Source organism: Thunnus thynnus, chromosome 19 (assembly GCF_963924715.1).
Source record: "Thunnus thynnus chromosome 19, fThuThy2.1, whole genome shotgun sequence".
Taxonomy (NCBI): Eukaryota; Metazoa; Chordata; class Actinopteri; order Scombriformes; family Scombridae; genus Thunnus; species Thunnus thynnus.
Window position 1 is genome coordinate 13,074,588 of NC_089535.1, and position 19,338 is coordinate 13,093,925.

General features: G+C 37.3%; 1 protein-coding gene across 3 annotated transcripts in view; it reads left to right on the forward strand.

The window, feature by feature from the left end:
- Window positions 1-18,271, forward strand: part of eng (endoglin) — a 44,159-nt gene extending 25,888 nt beyond the window's left edge. For 2 of the 3 annotated variants that reach the window (XM_067575318.1, XM_067575319.1), the window contains exons 5-14: window positions 2,192-2,369; window positions 5,647-5,824; window positions 5,924-6,026; window positions 6,322-6,517; window positions 6,996-7,147; window positions 9,061-9,291; window positions 9,637-9,703; window positions 13,797-13,913; window positions 13,998-14,045; window positions 14,127-18,271. In XM_067575318.1, the coding sequence (XP_067431419.1) occupies window positions 2,192-2,369; window positions 5,647-5,824; window positions 5,924-6,026; window positions 6,322-6,517; window positions 6,996-7,147; window positions 9,061-9,291; window positions 9,637-9,703; window positions 13,797-13,913; window positions 13,998-14,045; window positions 14,127-14,248 (1,392 nt within the window). In that variant the 3' untranslated portion in view covers window positions 14,249-18,271. The remainder of the gene's footprint in view (window positions 1-2,191; window positions 2,370-5,646; window positions 5,825-5,923; window positions 6,027-6,321; window positions 6,518-6,995; window positions 7,148-9,060; window positions 9,292-9,636; window positions 9,704-13,796; window positions 13,914-13,997; window positions 14,046-14,126) is intronic. The other variant, XM_067575320.1, reaches the window with a different exon arrangement.
- Window positions 18,272-19,338: the final 1,067 nt, after the last annotated feature.

The following is a 19,338-nucleotide window of genomic DNA, read 5'->3' on the forward strand; positions in this document are numbered from 1 at the left end:
TATAGGAATGTCATCAGTTACTGATATGCTGACAGCAGCGTGATACCACATCCTGTATCATGTCCTGTTGAGGGCCTGGACAATTTTGGCTGTGACTACAGGATGTTTTCGTGGGATGAGCAGTATCACTGGGGGATAATAGTGTTTTACTGTAGATTGCAGTGTAAGAGAAACAGCATCTGTTCTGCATCTGCGAAAGTACGTCATCAGCGTGACAGCTTGGCTCTGTTTCACCATCACAGCTCTTGTTGGCTTCCCAAAGCTGAGTAGACAAGGTTGTTTTTAAGATTAAAAAAACGTGTGAACAGCAACATTTTACATAGCCCTATCATTCCATGTGATAATTATTTTTTCCATTATATTATGCCAAAGTTTGTGAGTTGAAGCTGAAAGCAGATTTTTCACTGTGTTGCATGCATAATACTGAAGGATACACATCATCTTCCATAGCATGATAGTGGAACATGGATAGTTTTTACAGTCATGAAGGTTAGGGCGCCTGTTATAGAGGCATCTATGCAAGGTCATTGATAGAAGATCTCAGTATGTCAGGTGAAAAGATGAAGCTTAGCATCTGAACCTCATACATCCATCCCAGGACAGACTAATGGGGAAGGAATATCAGAAATTTCTGTGATCTTCAGTAAACAAAGATGCTCTTTTCTCTCAAAACATCCTGTCAGCCTGCAGAATATCAAACTGATTCCACAGTGCCTAATCTGAGTAAAATTCTACTGTAATCGTTAAAACAACTTCCCAATTTCTCCCCATCCTTTTTTTTCTCCATGGCCTTACCCAGGTTCTATCATGACTGGCTTTCCTTCTTGTTATTTTTGTAGATTTCCCTTCACGCTATTTTTGATCCGGTGTCAATCAAATATTCATGTAGAAAGGCCGATGACTCCCTCAGGCTTACTTAGCTTTCACCTTTTTATTTTTTGTTTCGCTATTTGACACAAGGACACACACACACAAATAGTCACACACATTTTACAGCTCAGGAGAAGGCTTTCCATTACTTAAACAAATAAATTCACACTTAATTCACACTAATAGGCTGGTTTCCTCTTTTTTACACTTGGACCTCATTTTGGTGAAATGCTGAGCTGTAAAACATTTGTGGTTTGTGTTCACTCGTGGTCCAACTGTCCATCTGTGGTTGCAATATTGTGGTTAAGAATGATGAAAAGACACATGGAACAACAGGCTGAATTGTTGAGTCATAATCCAGGATGTATCACACTGCCCATGTGTGTTCAATTTAGAGCTCAAAAACAGATAAAACAAATAATTTCAACAAAGTACAAAAAGCACACAAAACATGAGCATTTCTTACAGATACTTTTGGTTGATGATCTTATTGCACTGTCCTATAAGTATACTTCCTTAAGCAAAATTTGCTGTTCTTGACTGTCGGTGGGAATAAGTGTTTACAATATGAAGAGACGCAGTACTTGTACAGCACTTTATTTTCTGCTTCTGCCTCTTGACCGCTGAGGAAGAGAAGAGCAAATGGGTATAGATTAAAAATCTGTTAAAGGTTGAGCCTAAAAAGGAAACTGGAGCACATGTTTTCTTTCTTGAATTGTTATTTATTGTGTAAATAAATTTTACATATGTCTACATGTGCAAAAGCCTCCTGCCTCTTTCCCCAATGCCCACCCCTGCCTTCTTATTCATGCAAAGCTTAATGTAAACTCCATTATTTCCCATTGGCTCAGACGAGGAAACAGCAGAGTCTAGTCGATGGGGAACGATGTATATATTTATACCTTGTATGGAGCCAGATTCCAGCCGACTGCGGTGACGCACAAAGCTAAAAAAGGTCCCATTTCCTGGCCCCACTCAGGAAGCAAAGGAAAGACCTTGGCTCCAACGGGGTTGTGCAACTGGGCTCGTGGACACTTAACCATAATAAACATTTCTTTTTAACAGGACCCTGCTAAGAGAATAGAGGGAGAGTTGGGTGGAGGGTAAAAAAAGTAATAGTAGAGAATGAAAGGGACAAAATTTGAGCAGACATGAGGTAAATATGAACAAATACAAAGCTGGCTCACTCAGTTCTGTGGTATATTTGTAGTGCGTAACAGACAGACTCATGCCTTTTAGGACCTGGGTGATTCTGACTCTGTTGTCTCTGGAAATTGTATTTAATGAAACTAATTACAATGACTTTGGCTCTACTTTCCAGATATCCAATGACTCCAAAATTTCCTTATATCCTAAACAAAACCAAACCAAGATTCCCCACAAAGTAGACCTCCCCACTCAAGATGAGGAACTGGTCAAGTGGGCGACACAGAAGTTCGGGGGTGTGACTTCCTTCACCACAATCCAAAATCCAAAAGAAATCCACTTGACAGGAACAGGTGAGAATTATTGGTGTAACCTGGCTAATATTTTAAGGACACAATTTTAATACTGCAATTGTTTCTTCCTAAATACTGTAAGTCATAGGCTTAATTTGGTGAGCTGATGAGAGTTAATTTCAAAGTTTGTTAACATGCCAAACATATGATAGGAGGATACGTGTAACACAGCATTATAGGATTCCATCACATCACCACAATACTCTATAGTATTGTAAATAACTTTCTGCCTGCATAAGCATTTTAGATTTGTGAACCTTGGCACCCATGATTTTTTTTTTAATCTGAAATATGCTATCAGCAACTTTGTTTGGTCTAAAACAACATATTTGGCGCTGCTGAGAGAGAAGTAATTGCAGTCAGTGCACCATACAGTTTACATAACTCAGCAGCGGGGCACCAGTACAGTAATCAAGAATGGATGTAGTGCTGTTTCCAGAGCTCTCTCTCTAAAATTCATCATTAACCATTTATCTAAAGTGTGTTTGAAAAGCTTTTGTGATGAAATCACTGAGAAAACACTGTGCTTTGATGTTCACATTGCACTTAAATTGTGAAGTCCATACTGCACTGAAAATCCTTTTTTAGTGCCCACAAGTTCTACTTCTTAATTTTCATGGAAATAAATTAGATTAAAAAAAGGTTACAGTATGCCATCCACACACTGATTTCCAATGTGGCCGTCAGTTTATAGGACAATAAGCCTCAAAACTACACTCCTTATGCATTGTTTCTGAATAATGTAATAGTGCAACAGTTTTTTCAACCATAGATACACACTTACATAAAAATAAATGGGAAAGGAATCAAGTATGTTGTTTTAAAGTTTTTTTTTCAAACCACAAAACTTACAAGTATGTGATATTATAACTTATCTCTTATCTACACTTTAACGTAAGAGTGACAACGACAATGACAGACCCCATGCTGTTTAATATTTGCAGTCTTCTATGTACTGTATGGGCCAAACACCAGCTGCCATGCAGCCTTTGTCCTACAAGGCACCTTAAACCAATGAGGGAATATACAGTCTAGTGAAATATATCACTGTGTATAGTATGCACTTAAAGGTACCCTAGAGTCTTCGACCTCTAGTAGAGCTATTGAGCAGTTTTTTTATGAGTGCTCAGGGAAGAGGAAGACTGCTATCTCGTTGTTGTGTTGTTTAAATTATTCACCCTGACCGTATATTTTTATAGGATAGACAAATTGCATTTGATCATATAGGAACCATCAGTTCCTCACTTAATATTTTCATCAATGTCAAACTCATACTTTTCACATTTTATATGTACATACTAATACTGCCCATAATAATTTGCACTAAATTGAGGATCTGTGCAGACTTAAAGACAAACCTGCTGAGAAACAGTTGTAATTATTTTACCATTAACATATGGAGCACCAACCATGCAGAGAGAATGTTTTGCTCTGTATATTCCGAAAATAATCTGCACAACTACTGATTGTAAAGCTCAGTAAACCTCTCATAGAGTAATGCTGCATGTTTGAAACACAGTTATACCACAGTTATACGTATATATTGACAGACTCGCCATATGGTAAAGCAAAGTGCTGGGGACTCATCAACATTCTCAGTGTTGACAAGACAACATTGCATATGATAAATCATTTGGAAGCTGTGGACTAATAACCACTGATGCTGAAGATGGAGGCACAAAAACAGAAGCTCTTCGATCCAAACCTTCAGCCTTCATTCATGGCTGAATGAAGGCTGGACTTTGAAGATATTACTGGCTGCTATTTCCAGCAGCAGTAGCAGCAGGATATTCAGTGCAAGCACAATTATTTCCCAACAAAGCCTCCTTAAGGCGGTTTGAGCCAAAGCAGAGCTCTGACATGGGTTTAGATAGAAGTTAACATTGGTGATGCTGGAATTGTGGTGGCTGATTTTTCAAAAAACTGTGAAAAACAGTATTTTGGAGTAATTTAGTTCTAATCTCTCTCTTTATGATTGCCTGACTTTCTCCAGCTGTATGAACTATAGAGTTTGAGGAATATTTCTCTTTTCTCTTTTTAAATATGTTTAAATTTTAAGGAAATGCTCAACCACTCTTCGTTTTAGCTTAGTGTTTTAACTGACTCACATTCAACAAGGGCATTGAAAATACTCAAGCAGTGGAGCAGCTTACAAATCTATCTGTATCCCTTGGCCTGTATTGGGGTATTAGGTGAACTTGCGTAGGCTTTGTTGTAGGTGTTTGAAAAATGTTTGCAATGACTACACAACAATCTGTTGTCAAGTTGAAGGCTGGCTGAGTAGCTGAATAGAAAACATGCACATGTCCCTGAGGTTTCTTTAATGTCTCAATGTGTTTTGATATATTATTGTCATGCTATTGCGAGTGAAAAAAGTAGTCACACAATAAACAGCTTTGAGAAAGCGACTTTTAAATTCTAGTTTCCCAGCTACAAGCCAATCATGAAACCAAAAGTAACTTCAAGTGATATTGCACCGACAAATTCCCTGGAGGCTTGAAAAGTGGCTGTTAAAAGTTGGTAGTTTCCTTTATGATGGAGAATAGTAACCGTAGCCAGTTTGAATTCAAGTTGGTTTACTAATTTTCAGTTGGAATAAAGCTCTCTAACCACTCCTGTATCATAATCCACATCCACGTGCTTAGCATGTTCCAAACGCATATTTTTTTTGACAAAATAGCTGAAATATATGCTGCTGTATGTTTCACACTGCTTTCCTGTGGGAAACTGATATCATCCTCATTTCCAGCACAGCATTTTAAAGCCAAACAAAATGTGCGTAGCCATTTGAGCAATGCATCAGGGTGCACCTGTAAACCATCAGTTGCCATTATTTGATCAAACGCTGAGAATAGTGAGCTCACATGGGGCTGCTCCTGCAACATCTTCCATAGAGGGAAAAGCAAGGTGCTTAAGCGCCTGCCCTGGCAGTTTGGTCTTATGTTGTAGACTGGACTATGGCTCCCTAGTACTGGCTGCTGAGTAAAACACTTTATACTAAGATTTCTGTTCTGTTGCCAGCCATAGTGAACGGAAATAGCCTCTCAGAGCATCACATTCAATGAAACAAATCTGTTAAATACATATAAGAAAACAGGCTTTAATTGTAATTGCTTATTGCAGCTACTCACTGCCCAATTATTAAAACAGAAGTGCTGGCAGTATATTTTTTGTGATGTCTTCTTTATTATACGGGTTATGTAGAAATTATTTTATTTTCTCATAATTTCCATTGAAATGTCATTAATATTTTATATTAATGTTTGTGCTTTTATAGGAACCAAATCTGGCTCTCGTGACTGCATACTTAAGAATGAAGATCCATCAGAAAAACACTTTATGAAGACGATTTATAAAAATGTACACAGTTCAGTCAAATCTTGCTCCCCACTGCAACAGAACCATGGTGAAGATGAGCTTCATATCATCAACATCCCAGAGAATGCCAGCATTCGGTAAACCTTGGGATTTACAAGACATAACATCTTATGCATTATTGTGCTATCCCCATTGGAAAGAAATTCTCTTTTAATTTTTGATTCTCCATATTGCAGCAATGTATCACTTCGCACGGGCACAAAGAAGACCAACATGTTCCTGAGAGGTCCTCAGGGCACCACATGGATCTTCCTCAACCCGCAGTATACAAAGTTTGGTGTAAGCTTACACACACACACACAATCCAGTTGTTAAAGCACAGAGAGTTATCATATTTATTGTCCTGCAATAACATGTGAGATTAATAAGAGGATAAAGACTCAACTGTATGTGATTACATTGTTGTAATTAGTGTGATATAGCTCACTTAATAACAAGGCTACAGTAAATGATTTCCAACACAAAATAAGCTTTCCCCTGCCTTTGAAATTCAGCACATTATTGACTGAGTACTTGTACATGACAGTCTGTAAGTCATGACTGATTTATTTCAACTTGTCTGCCTTATCTACAGTCTAACAATGAGATCCTGCTGCCCACCATCCCACATAAAATTCAGCCTGTTTTAACACTGAACAGTGACAGAGCAGAGGATGTGCAAAGGATGGCTTTAGATCATTTTAAAGCCAGTACTTTCACCAGCTACACTGAAATCAAACCAGAGGGCTCTATGGTTTTACTGGTTTTCGAACAAAAAGAAACCCCTGCAGGTAAGATGATGAAAGGTAAAACAATGTTTTCAACTTTGGGACTTTTTCTACAGAAAGAGTACATGGAGTATTGCATGTATAGCCCACACATAATACAGGTTATGCAATGCTAGCAGTGAGATGGGAAATCATGAGGATAAAGTCTGCTATAACAATAACAGCAAAAGAAATATTGTTTATGGTAATGCCTCATCACCCTTGTCATTATTACCACATTCAAACTATTATTTTGCATGCATAATGCAAAAAAAATACCCTTATGGTGACATTAAACCCTTATGGTTTTTTAAGCTCTCAAAATAAGCCTTAAATTTTTTTGCTATCTCCTAAAAAAGATTTTGTCTTAGCCCCAGAAAGAGTGGTACAACTGCATAGAGTCCACAGAAAAAGGCACTCTGTATTAAGTACAATATAAATTCAAGACAGTGATAACATTGATATGTATGGCTAATTTTTTGTTGATCCATTTCTCTCTCAGTTACAGAAACAGTACCAGTTCCAGTCATTTCCATTACAACTACCGCTCCTCATCAGATGCCTCTGTTGATGCAGCTATACGCCTCCCCAGATTACCGCTCTCCCCTGGACCCTAAAACCAAGGTGCAGAGTGACAAGAGAATTTATGCAGAGGTAAGAGCCTGCGCATCCTCTTGTCTGGATCTCATGTTTCCTTACTCAGCTCCTGCTCAGAAATTGCTCAGAATAGATGGTGGATGTTCTTAGAACAGTTAAATGATTTGACTTTTTTGAAAAGCTGTAGCACACATAAATGATGAAAGTGTCAGCTTTTTCCACATATGAGAAGAAGCTGCAAAGGAGAGATTAAGGTTGAAAATTCCAGAAAGTAGCTTTGAGTAGAAAGTTGGCCAATGAATTAGATAAGTTTAATTTACACTATTATCAATGTACTGTGTAACTTCATTCCTTCTGATGTTACCTTTGGGATAATAATGACACAACAGAGACTATGGGCCTCATGCAAGAAGCACTTGTACGAACAGATTTGTTAAAATGCACTGATTTTCTTAAAATGCACATACGAGTAATTTATAAGAACTTTTGTGGCATTCATCAATTTTCTCTTAGGTACAAATGAAATTTATGCGTGGTCCAGACCTGTAGTACGTGGTCAATAGATCATCTCTGCCTTTCTTCACTTGGGAGAAACACTCGTTTGATTTACAATTATAATGTCCTAATCTGAATTAATTTTGAATTTAAATATGATACTGAAATTACCAAAAAAAATTAATATGTAAGTAAAACCACCTTTATACAAACAAAATTTATATTCTGTTTACCATATTTTCATCATCATTGCTGCACATTTATTTAAAAGGTTTTTCAGATTTTATTGGCATATTATGGCACAGCAACTTCTACATTTCAGGAGTTGTTGGAAACTTCTTTCACTCCGACAGCTGCCTCGTGTCTCTCTGCAGGTCTGTCAAGTATCATCTTGTGTTGCAGCTGACAGTGTAACATCACCTGTAGACTATAATAGACTCCTGTAACATCTCTGTGACTGTCACATCCTTTGACTGCCTCCCATCACGGAGCGCTTTGCTTTAGAAAGATGTTTTTTAGCATCTAACTTCATGTCAAAGCATTCCCTCTCTAATTTCTGTCACAGTGCAGAGCTGTTCTGATGACACGTTAGCTGGATTCATATTTCCTAATTGTGTCGGGTCTCCTACTGTCACTCCTAAATTTGTTATGTTTGTATTGTTTTCTGATTTCTGAAAGCAGGACTTGAAGGAAAGACATTTTTGTGAATGAAACTCGCCCACAAGTGGAGCAGAATGTGGGGCCTTATATGGCAATTTTAGGGGTGTGGATTATGCTAATGATCACATCTTATGAATGCGCACCTCCCCATAAACAAATGGCATTCATCAGGCTGAAACAAGCGATTTACAACAAGTTCAGGCAGTTACAGTAAGAGAGTTTGTTGAATCCCATGTAGGATTTTCTTATTTTACTCTTATTGCTTTGTGCAAGAACAAATACAAAAGAAAAATAAGAAAACATTCATGCATGAGGCCCATTGTGACTGATTTCTTACAGCAGTAGAAAGACTTATTACATATAGTACATTTAATCTCTATTTTGGTCATTCTGTTCCAAACATTACAAAAATTAATACATTTCTTGCATTTGTTTTTGTCAGTTGCTGGAATCTTTAGCATACACCTTTAGTACCTGGACAGATTGCAGTTCATGAGGATTTACATGCATGTGTCATAAATTCCAAAGAACACAATGTAAAGTTTTGTGGGTCATATGTTGCTTTTTAAAATTTTGACATTGAGTTTTAATGTAAATATTACTATAAGCATTTCACCACACTGTAATGTTGTGTAGGAGGTTGGAACACAAACACAATAGCCAATGTAAGAGGAGAATACATTATCTGATCTCTGAAAGGCTTGGATATTGTTTTTTTATGCTCTTTTTGCAGGTGTAATACCTTACTGTGCTCAGCTGATGCCCATTTGACAGATTCTACTCCAATTTATTTAATGTTTTCTCTGTTTTTATAGATTTCAGGGAACACTTTAGGGGATATTGTTTTGACCATCAAGGTGATCCACTGCTTTTTGCGCTCCAAGGGCTCCTGCCCTGTAGTGAAAGAGCTACCCTTCATTTCAGAGGCCTGCTCCTCGAATTCATGTCCCAACAGCACACGAGTCAGCTTTTCTTTAGATCAGCTCCAAGAGCTGACATCCACCACGTGGGACCTGGAATGTGCTGTCGATGTTTGCTACAGTGAGGTAGGATTTTATTTCAAATGTATTATTTTTATGTACATTTTTTTACAAATATGTCAAGGGAAAAAGTTTTTATTCATAAATACATTTATATATTTAAATTACCAAAGCAATTTAAATGTTTAACAACTCAATGGCTTTTCATTGAAAAATATAACCTGTGTTACAGCTTTCCTTTGGTTGCCTTAAATATACTGCCTGGTGTAATTTGTATAATATTCATGGAGAAAGTAGTGTTAATGTGGATCTATTGCAATGTAAATGTTGGCACAGGATATGGCCTCTCTTTATTTCCAGCACAATCAAAATACTTAAGCTTAAAACATTTTTCTTTGACCTGCTTGCTAGAAATGCGGAGATGGAGGAAGAGTGAAGAGGAATCTGGAGGTTACTCAGCCTTGTCTGCAACCACCAAGTGAGTTCAGTTTAAACTCCAAAATATGGATCAATACATTTTTGAATCGAACACACTGAACACTCTGAAGCAGATTCTACTTAAGCTAGAATTGGGTCAGATTTGTATTCATGTAATCTTAAGCAGCTTTTTCATTTTTTCCATATTCTGCATTTTCCATATTTTTACGGTCCTCTACCTACTGTACTGTTCTCTCGACTCCCCTTTTAAACATATAATTTAAATGTGTTTCTATAAAGCATACAGTTTATAGAATTACTGCACTATCTACATACAAATTCCAATTTGTTGGTAGGCTACCAGGACCCAGCTTATTGTTTTTTCTAGTATTTTGTCATCTCTGTGTCTTTCTTTTTTTAATGATTTAAGTACTAAAACTGTCTTCCCATTAATTAAAAGACACACAATTAAATGTGAGATTAGTGATTTTGTTGTATAAAGATGCAGTTCAGTAGAGAAATGAATTTCAAAACAGTATTTGCAACACTATGAAATACAGGTGTAAATATAAGTTTTCTTTTTTCTTGATTTTGTGATAAATCACATTTAAAAATAACTTTTATTTCTCTTACATTAATAAAATGTACCAAACACAACAAATGTAGAAAGGTCCTGTCTCAAAAATGATCCACACAAAATTGTAGGAACAGTTGTCCTGATGGTGGTGCTATAGCAATTGCCTGAGTTTATTTTCTTTTATTTTTGTCACAAACCCTTACTATGAAGATGAATGTTTCATATTTAATTCTCATCTAACAGTAAACTCGCTGAACTCTCAGAAGAAATACTAAAACTGTTAAATTACCTTTTTTGCCTTGAGGACTTAATTGCTAGTCTGGATTCTTGGTCAGTGTGTTTGCTGCTTGCTGTTATAATTTTCATTCCTATTGTTGCTTTCTGTGCACAACAAATACTGTGCAGGCGGTTGTCATAGCAGTGAACTCAGGATATGCAGTGAAGGCTGTAAGTGGGTGCGGGGCAGGGCCTCGTCCTTTAGGAAGGTCTGCAGGCTGACCTTGTGGCCACAATCAGAAGTAATGGCCCTCACGGGAGGGGGCTGAAGTCCTTTGTGTTTCCAAGGGGGTCTGACTGTCTTGCTGTCCAAACACATTCACTGGCCCTGGTTCTATTGTCAGACCAACAGTCAACACATTTGAGTCAAACAAGGGAAAGGTGTCTTTTCTTCAAAGAAAGGATAGATGATTAATTTCTAGGAAAATTCAGATGAATCAGTTTCTGAGCCAAACAACACAAGGAAGTAGATGTTGATAAAATGGGGGAAAACCTGGAGTTTGTCATACTTATTTGTAAAACAGATAATGGATTTATATATTTCTTAAGCTTCCTTTATCCTCTGTTTCTGTCTAGAAGAGAAATATAATGGTTGGTATGTCAGTGTTGCAGCATATGTGGTGGGGAAGCTGACTAAACTATTCATCCATGCTTTCCTGTGTCCTGTTTGTCATCCTCTCCTCTGTTTTTCTTTATCTTACGTAAATGGAAATATTTCTCTGGAGACTAGGACCTACTAAAATACAAGAATGGAACTAGTTGTAAAGGAACATCCTTTTTTGGTAGGTCTGTTTTTGAAGTTCCTTTCATTAGCCAGTGTCAGAGTTACAAGGGTTATATCAGCAGGACTAGCAGACTACATTCTGCTGTGAGCCATCACTGGGCAGCACTGAGTGCACCATTCAGCAATCCTTCCTGTTTGGTAGTTTCCATACAGAGGGCTCCAGGGAGTCACAGCACAGGCCTGCTGTCTGCCTCCTCCTCTCCACCTGCACTGGAGCTTCTGCTTCCTGCTCCTGTTTATTCAGCTTTGCTGTCAAAGCCACACTTATACAAACTAACACGGCAACTGATTACAGAAAAACGTCTCAAGAGAAAGCCTGTAAGAGTGACTGTGATGTTTCTGGCCTATTCAGGGTCAAGGAATGTTCCTTGCTGATTTATCAACAAACTGGGTTGGCTGCCTGCGATGCAGTCAGCCCAAATGCCCACAAGATGTCACTATTTCTGTGCTCTCAGCTGATATTAGGTATTGTTTAATCCAATATCAGTACGATAGTGTTTAAATGAAATTAAACCCTATGGAGTCACACATACAATATAAGGCTTCCAACTCCCATAATGTTCATACAGTTAGGCCATGCATCAAGGCTCACCGCACAGGCAGGTGCAACACTTCACACACAAAAATAATTGAAATGCACATGATGCACAGACTGGTGGCAAGTTTCCTGTCGTCTGTCCTCCATGTCCTCTCTTTAATGTACAATACTTCAAGAGAGGCAAGCTGTATTGTATTAAGACTAGTGTAGTACATAGCCTAGCACATTCCACCAGGAGGCAGGACGCAGCAGAGGCAGGTGAGAGAAACTCTTGCAAAGGTGATGATAGGTTTCTTCCAAATGTTCAGGATACTTGTGGCATCTCTACAGGTAACAATAGTAAAGATGAAGATGAAGGGGAGAGGGAAAAGCATATGTTTTACTGATATGTGGGGACTTTTACAGCTTACTGGCATGTTGTCAGACAAATCTGTATCAAATGTTCAAAATTTAAGTCTGGAAACAGTTTTGCAATTCAGTTCAGCCAGGCTAAATACAGCACATACTGAACCAGTCAAAGTTAAGATGATAATAACCTTCCAAGCTCCCAAACAGCTTTCTATATCAAAATAATTTAAAAAACTGATTTTGGTGGAACATTTTAAAGACATTTTTCAAGCATTTCTGAACATTTTTCATGTTTTTTCAGCAAAGCTTAGGTGTCGGAAGAGTTAAACATGACATTTGAGTGAAGGGTTAAACTATAAATTATCTATTGTATACCCATCTTTACATCATTCTCAAGGTAATTCATTCATGGCCTTGCCAGACCACAATGAGTGAAGCAAAACTGGGGTGGCCTTGTCAGGCTATAAATACGATACTGTAAGTCAGAGGCTTGAGCGCGTCTTAGTGTTTGCCTGTTCTTATACTCTTTCAGAGCTGTTTTGAGGAACAGTGATTTTTTTACTGCTGCTGGCTCACAGTTTTATGTTTTCTATTAAGTTTGTTAGCAGTGAAGCACATTGTGCGGTACAAGCCAACACACAGCCAAAGAACAACACCAGCGCCAGACTTCATTGTAAATCGAAATTTGTATCATTAAATCAGAACAGAGAAAATTATTTACTTTTTTATTTCAGCTATGCAGAGACCTTAACCCCACACTAGTTATGAATTTAATACATACATTAAATTTATTATTTAGAGTATGTGCTTTGCTTGTATTGTCATGGTAACTAAGAGGGGGGCTGAAAAGCAGTATTAAAGGGCCATACCATATTGTTAGTCACTTTCAAATCTACACTATAAATCTTTAAATCTTTGAGGCAGCTGTTAGTTTTGGCTCAGTTAGAAAATCAACTTAAATATTGGTTGGTAGCTTCCCATTATAGAACATTTTGTTGTCTCTTTTTTTCATAAAAAATAATCAACATTGCATAGTTCTGTATTTGAAAATGGACTATTGTAAAACACATCTTTATTGGTGCATTCATGGAGCCTGAATTTGAGATTCAGCTGCCTAAAAACATTGTATGCACTAGACACACTAGTGCAGCTACTGTTAAGAACTGCAGGAAAATTCAACACTTTGCCTTCATGTCCGCAAGGCTTCACCAGAGAAAATAGCCAGTGCAATCAGGTTTCTGAAATCCTTGAAATTGAACTGTTATCCAGGTGAAACATATTATATTATATATTTTTGGACATTTGCAATATACTGTATAACCAAACCACTGTTGCATTGAGAACTTACAACTGCATCACCATGCAACAATAACATTGCTTTGACAAAGAAAACCCAACTATTTTAGAATATTCACTGTGATTGACTACTCACTGTTCTGTATGTTCTGCATATCATGAATATACATGAATAACTTGGTTGCTGCTGTAAAATATACCCAGTTGTAATTATTGGGGTAAAACATGCAAAACCACATGTGATGTTGATTAAAGAGGTGTAACTTGTGGTTGTTGTGATTGTTGTTGTTTAACTGAAGCTTGCATACATTGTTTTTTTCATCTGTATGTTTCAGCCCCACCATGCTTTGATTTTGGCCTACCTGGTGTTCTGGGCATCGCATTTGGAGGGTTCCTGATTGGAGTTTTACTTATTGGAGCACTGTGGTTTATCAAAATAAAAACAGGTAAATGTAAGTGTAATGATTTTGTGTTTTTTGGTTGAATATAGATCTGGATTGTCTGGATTTGAAGTGATCTCATTCTGCTTTATTCAGGGTACCCAACTGGACTAGACATGAGCTCAACTGCAGCAAATCTTCCTGGTGAGGAATTTATCTTTTCCTTTGATCAAGTTTCTTTTTTTTCATCAGGCTCTTACTGGCTTTTCTCTCCTCTCTCCTCAGGATGTCCCTGCTCAGGAGCAAAACGACAACCTGTTTCCACCAACCCTTCCCCCTCTGAGAACAGCAGCGCCAACGCAAGCATTGGAAGCACCCAGAGCACACCGACCAGCAGCATGGCATGAGATTATGGTAATCTCCACCACCAGCAGGGCCACCATCTCCCTTCAAAGTCACCTATACGGGTTTTGTGCTTTTGTATTCTTTAATAATGCTCAAAAGGCATTTTTGCCCTCCTTGCCCCCCTTTAAATTGTCATTAAAAAGCGCAACCCATGTCTTTGACACACAAGCCTGGAATGAATGTGATCTGGGAGTTTGTAATGGTGGATGGGAGGGGGGGGTGACGGGTAACAGAAGTCTAATCAATGGCTTCTGACGCTCACCTCTGCTGCCTCTCTGTAAAGTCAAGCTCCTAGACAGGAAGTTAAAGAGGGCAAGAGAAGAAAAAATTGGCTCCCAGAAACAGGAAAAACAAACCATATCCCCCAAGAGCTAACAGGAAATTCACTGCATTCCTTTCAATGAATTGTGCTTCTGTGATCGCAGTACAATAATAGTTAGACAGGAGACAAACCAGTCAAAAGACTGACTTTGAAAAACAGATGAAAAGCTGTTTTGCATTCACATCCAAGCGACAAAAATATGAAGGGCTTTTGGCTTGGTCAGTCCTAAAAGGTTATCAACAACATCTGTGGGACTGAAAAGCTCAACATGTTAGGATCTCAAACAACTAAATGAAATGCTCGCTCCAAGGATTATTTGTCAAAATTAGTATTCAAGGTCAATGGTTAACAGCTACCTCCTATTATTTAGAAATCTGGGGCTAAGTTTAAACTTAAAACTAGATTTCTCTGGTGAATTGATGTTATTTTCTGCCTTTTTACATTTTTTATTCTGTGTCACTGAAGGTGAAACTTGTAGTTGACCTTCCAGGTTATTTGTAGCTCATGAAGAAAAGGTTTTGGTGCAATTCAGTGCTATCCAGTAGCTATATCAAGGCCTTCATATCAAAAGAGTTTTTTCCCCCCCGTGTTTATTTCAAATTACAGAGAAATATATTTGATTTCCTATTTGCTGTACTCAACAAATCATCGTAAATTGCATTTATGGCCCAAAGGTAGCAATAAATTATGAACCATTAAGAAAAATTACTTTTATTTATGTGAGCTCCGAAATAATCACTTTTATAATGTAGAATACCGCATGCAGAGATATATGGCTGTATTCAGAGCTGAGTAATGTCCCCGTAATGAGGAGTTAGCACCAAAACTCAGACTTCAGACTCACATATCGACGTAAGCACCACTCATACAGCTACGCCCACAGGGTGGAGTTTCCCCAAAATAGACTGTCTGGAGGTGGAATCCAGTAATTTTCCTTTGCACAACATCCAGTCTCACCAGAATCTGTAATAAGTCCATCACCACTGCCTGACAGTTTGTTGTAACCACAATTCTTCTTCATAAAATTAATGTGTATGTGGTAACAGACACTGACATACATAAAAAGCCCTTTATGTCCTGTATTATTATTTTTGCTGGTGTATTCATCACCCTATAGACCTAGATGCAGCAGTTTGTGGTGTATTATTCCATCCTACATTAGAAGATCAAGACTCGACATTAAGCAAGTGCAAACTGTCCACCCTACTTCCTCATATTTAATGTCTTTTCATTCAAAATGCAGTCTGCCACTAATGTTCCTCTCTGTCTTGTGATTGAAGATGAGTGTGCAGAAGGGAAAGAATTTTTAGACCTCTAATGGATGTTACGGATCAGCGATGCATTCAGAGATTCCGCTTTGGCAAACAAGCCATCCTTGATCTCTACTACACGCTGAAGAACTGCCACCTCAATATGACCAAACTCCTAGAGCCTTTTTTCCTTACGGCAGGGGGGGAGTACAGGTACTAACAATAGGCTGTAATATTCTATTCTGAATTTCATATTTAATTGGCATTTGTTATGGAGAAGAAAATGAAATATGTGAGATTTCCTTAAAGGCATACACAAATAAAACCTGGCAAACTCAGATTTGTGGACTATATTGGTAAATTTGATAATCTAAATTTAAAAACCTGCAAGCTCCCCTCACTAAATTTTGACACTTTTTCCTTAACTTTTAAACTTTAGCTGCCCATGAAAGTCACCAGCTCTGAATACAGCCGGTGGGACTGCTTAATATAATCAATAGTATCAGTAGTATGAGAGCTACTTATTGCTACAATTCATCAATCAGTTGTACTGTACATGAAGTATATTTTTAAAATTTAAAACTGGTTTTATTTTCAGCTGTCACATGTCAAACATTATGATATGGAAATTAGTGCCTTGTTAAAATGATTAACTTCTACTTTCTACATTTGATAGGCTGCATCAGCCATTGCAGTGCTAATGCTAGACAGAAGCTGCATAGATGCATGTTGGGGGCTTTCATTAGGGCTACAACTGTAGATGGACGGTTGATCCGTGAACCCACTATTTGTTTCAATGTACAAATGTAAATGTATTTGATGTTTTTATTGCTACTCTTTTCACCTCTATAAAAATATTCCCATCTCACGTCAAGTCTTGTGGTATAAGTAAGCAGGCAATGTTTCAAAAAAGAAAAAAACAATTTGTAACCACATAGCTGTGTTAAAAGCACCCAAAATTTGATGTTAAAGGTTTTCTTTATATACATTTGATACACTGATGTACTTTTACTGATGCATATACTGTATATTCACATTCCCAGTAGTTACTCACTTTCTGATTTGGATTGTTAAAATAACTTATTCACCTTCAAAGTTAATCTTAACAAAAAAAAAAAGATCAGTGTTTTCCAAACCAACACTGCATTTGTAAAATGTTTCCTCATTGTCTGTATTTGAGCTAAGTAGCTTATTCCCTCTCTCTCACTCAGTGGGTGTGTGCATGTACGTTTTCCTGTGCATGTCTGATTTTCTTTGTGTATTTGTGTTGAGACAGAGAACAAAGAGGGCCAGTACAAATTGCCACTTGAGTATTTGTGCAATATGATGAGGTAAACTTGTATGTAATGTCTATATGTAGTTTTTTTTTTACTATGTTTTTTTGTAAGTGTTGTATGATATTCTATTCTTCTACTATTTCCTTAACCTGCTTTGTTCTTTTCTGCATATGAAGAACTGGGACAAACCCTAATCAAGGCACTTATTAAATGCACAAGATTTGTTTTGTATTTGAATAGTTTTTTTCCCAACATTTTTTTAAAATTCAGTTCATTCGGTTTGTTGGTTTTACCCCTGTTTGACTTATCCCCTACTGATTCCCCTACTGTCCAAAAACATGGCATAACTTTGCTGATACTGACATCCTGACATTGTATTATGTTCATTGTACTATCTTCTGTGGGTGTGATGGGGAAGTACATTCTCAAACAGAGTAGCATCCCAGTTAAATATGCAACACTCATGTGCAGTTTGCAGGAAACATTCAAGCTTAGAATGTGGCAGGTCGTTCGTTGGCGCTACTTTTCTTTTAATTTTAGAAAATGATTGCAATATCAGACAAAGTCTTTCCTCCCCCCTCAAATGTCACGTATTCTGTACCTGTGTTAAACTAGGCTCGGTGAATGCCAAGTTCTGTCTGAGCACTGACAGTAAAATCGGACAGGCTGTCAGTTAATTCACTTGTTAAGCCTGCAGATCCCTTCGTTACCTCTGACAACAGCTTCCTCCTCCTCAGACACTCTGCACAGTTAAATGAAAATATGTGTGCTCTGGGTGTGCATATACTACAGTCTATGTACTGTATGTGTATGTGTGTGTATATGTGTGTGTGTGTGTGCGTGTGTGCGTTTGTGTGTATCTGTGTAGGTGTACAATAGAAACTATGTCTACATTTATGTGAGCGAATTCTTCCTCCAGATTCTTAGCCTTGTCCAAATTCAGAATTCTTACCAAACAATCTGAAGTCTTAACTACACGTCAGAATGTGTGCTTTGGTTTTATAGAATATAAAATGCAATGTTATTTTTGTGCTAGAGTGGGCAGCCATTAACCCTTTAAAATGGGTCCATTGGTTGAGACACTACTCAACTGATGTTGTGTATTTCTATGTTGTCTCTGAAGAAATATATGTTTTGTCTGAAATTATCTTAATAAAGTGAATATGACAAATATTCTATGTGTTTTTTAGTGTGTGTTTTACAGCCTTGTTGTATTGAAGTGAGTAAGCCAAGTGGTGGTGTTGGAAAAAACAAACTCCCAGGATACCTGGAATCTCTGAGGATATCAGATAGCAATATCAGAGTTATAACACAGCACACTTGGCAAAGCACTGACACAGAATAAAGAGACAGAAACACTACACACTCTACTCAAAAACATATTAATAAGAGCATGTTAAAAACTTATCAAGGACTCCAAAATTATGATTAAATTTGTGTGTGCTTAAACATAGAAAGGAGTCATAACCATCCCTAAATCACAAATCAGATTGCACCATTTTTCACACAGGCTGTTAAATTATATAAGCTTCTGCTTGTAGTCAGGTTTCATCAGTGCCGGGAAAAAACAAAAACAAAAAAACAACCAAAAACAATTGAAATACTTTACTCACATAAAAGTAGAAATACCATAATGTAAAAATACTCAATTACCCCAAATAAAGTAGCCATAAAAAGCCATAGTAAACAGCCATAGGAAACATATCAAATGTAAAACTACTACAGAAAAATGCCCCCTCTCAATGTTATATTATCATTGATCTGTCTATGTTCAAATCACTAATGAAAACTCACCCTTTCAGAACTGCTTTTAATATGTGATGAATGTTGTGTGTTAGCTTGTGCTTTTAGTGTGCTGTTTTTATGATGCTTTTAGCTTATGTAAAGTGTCTTTGAGTACCCTGAAAAGCACTCTATAAATAAAATGTATTATTATCTACATATTATGCTATTGGATTATTGTTAGAGAAAGACAACCACTCACACTCACATATACATACTGGGTAGATTGACCTATGCATTGTATTTTATAAGTTAAATAAATGTAATGGAGCAAAAAGCACAATATTTACCTCTAAAATGTAGTGGTGTAGAATTATTAAGTTGCATAAAAGAAAAAAGAAAATAGTCAATTACAGAACAAGTAAAATTGTCCCTTTTCTCACAGATCATTTTAAAATTAAATGTGTGAAATTATTTGTTTGTTCAAATCATAATTATGTTGAAAAATATGTTTTTGTCTT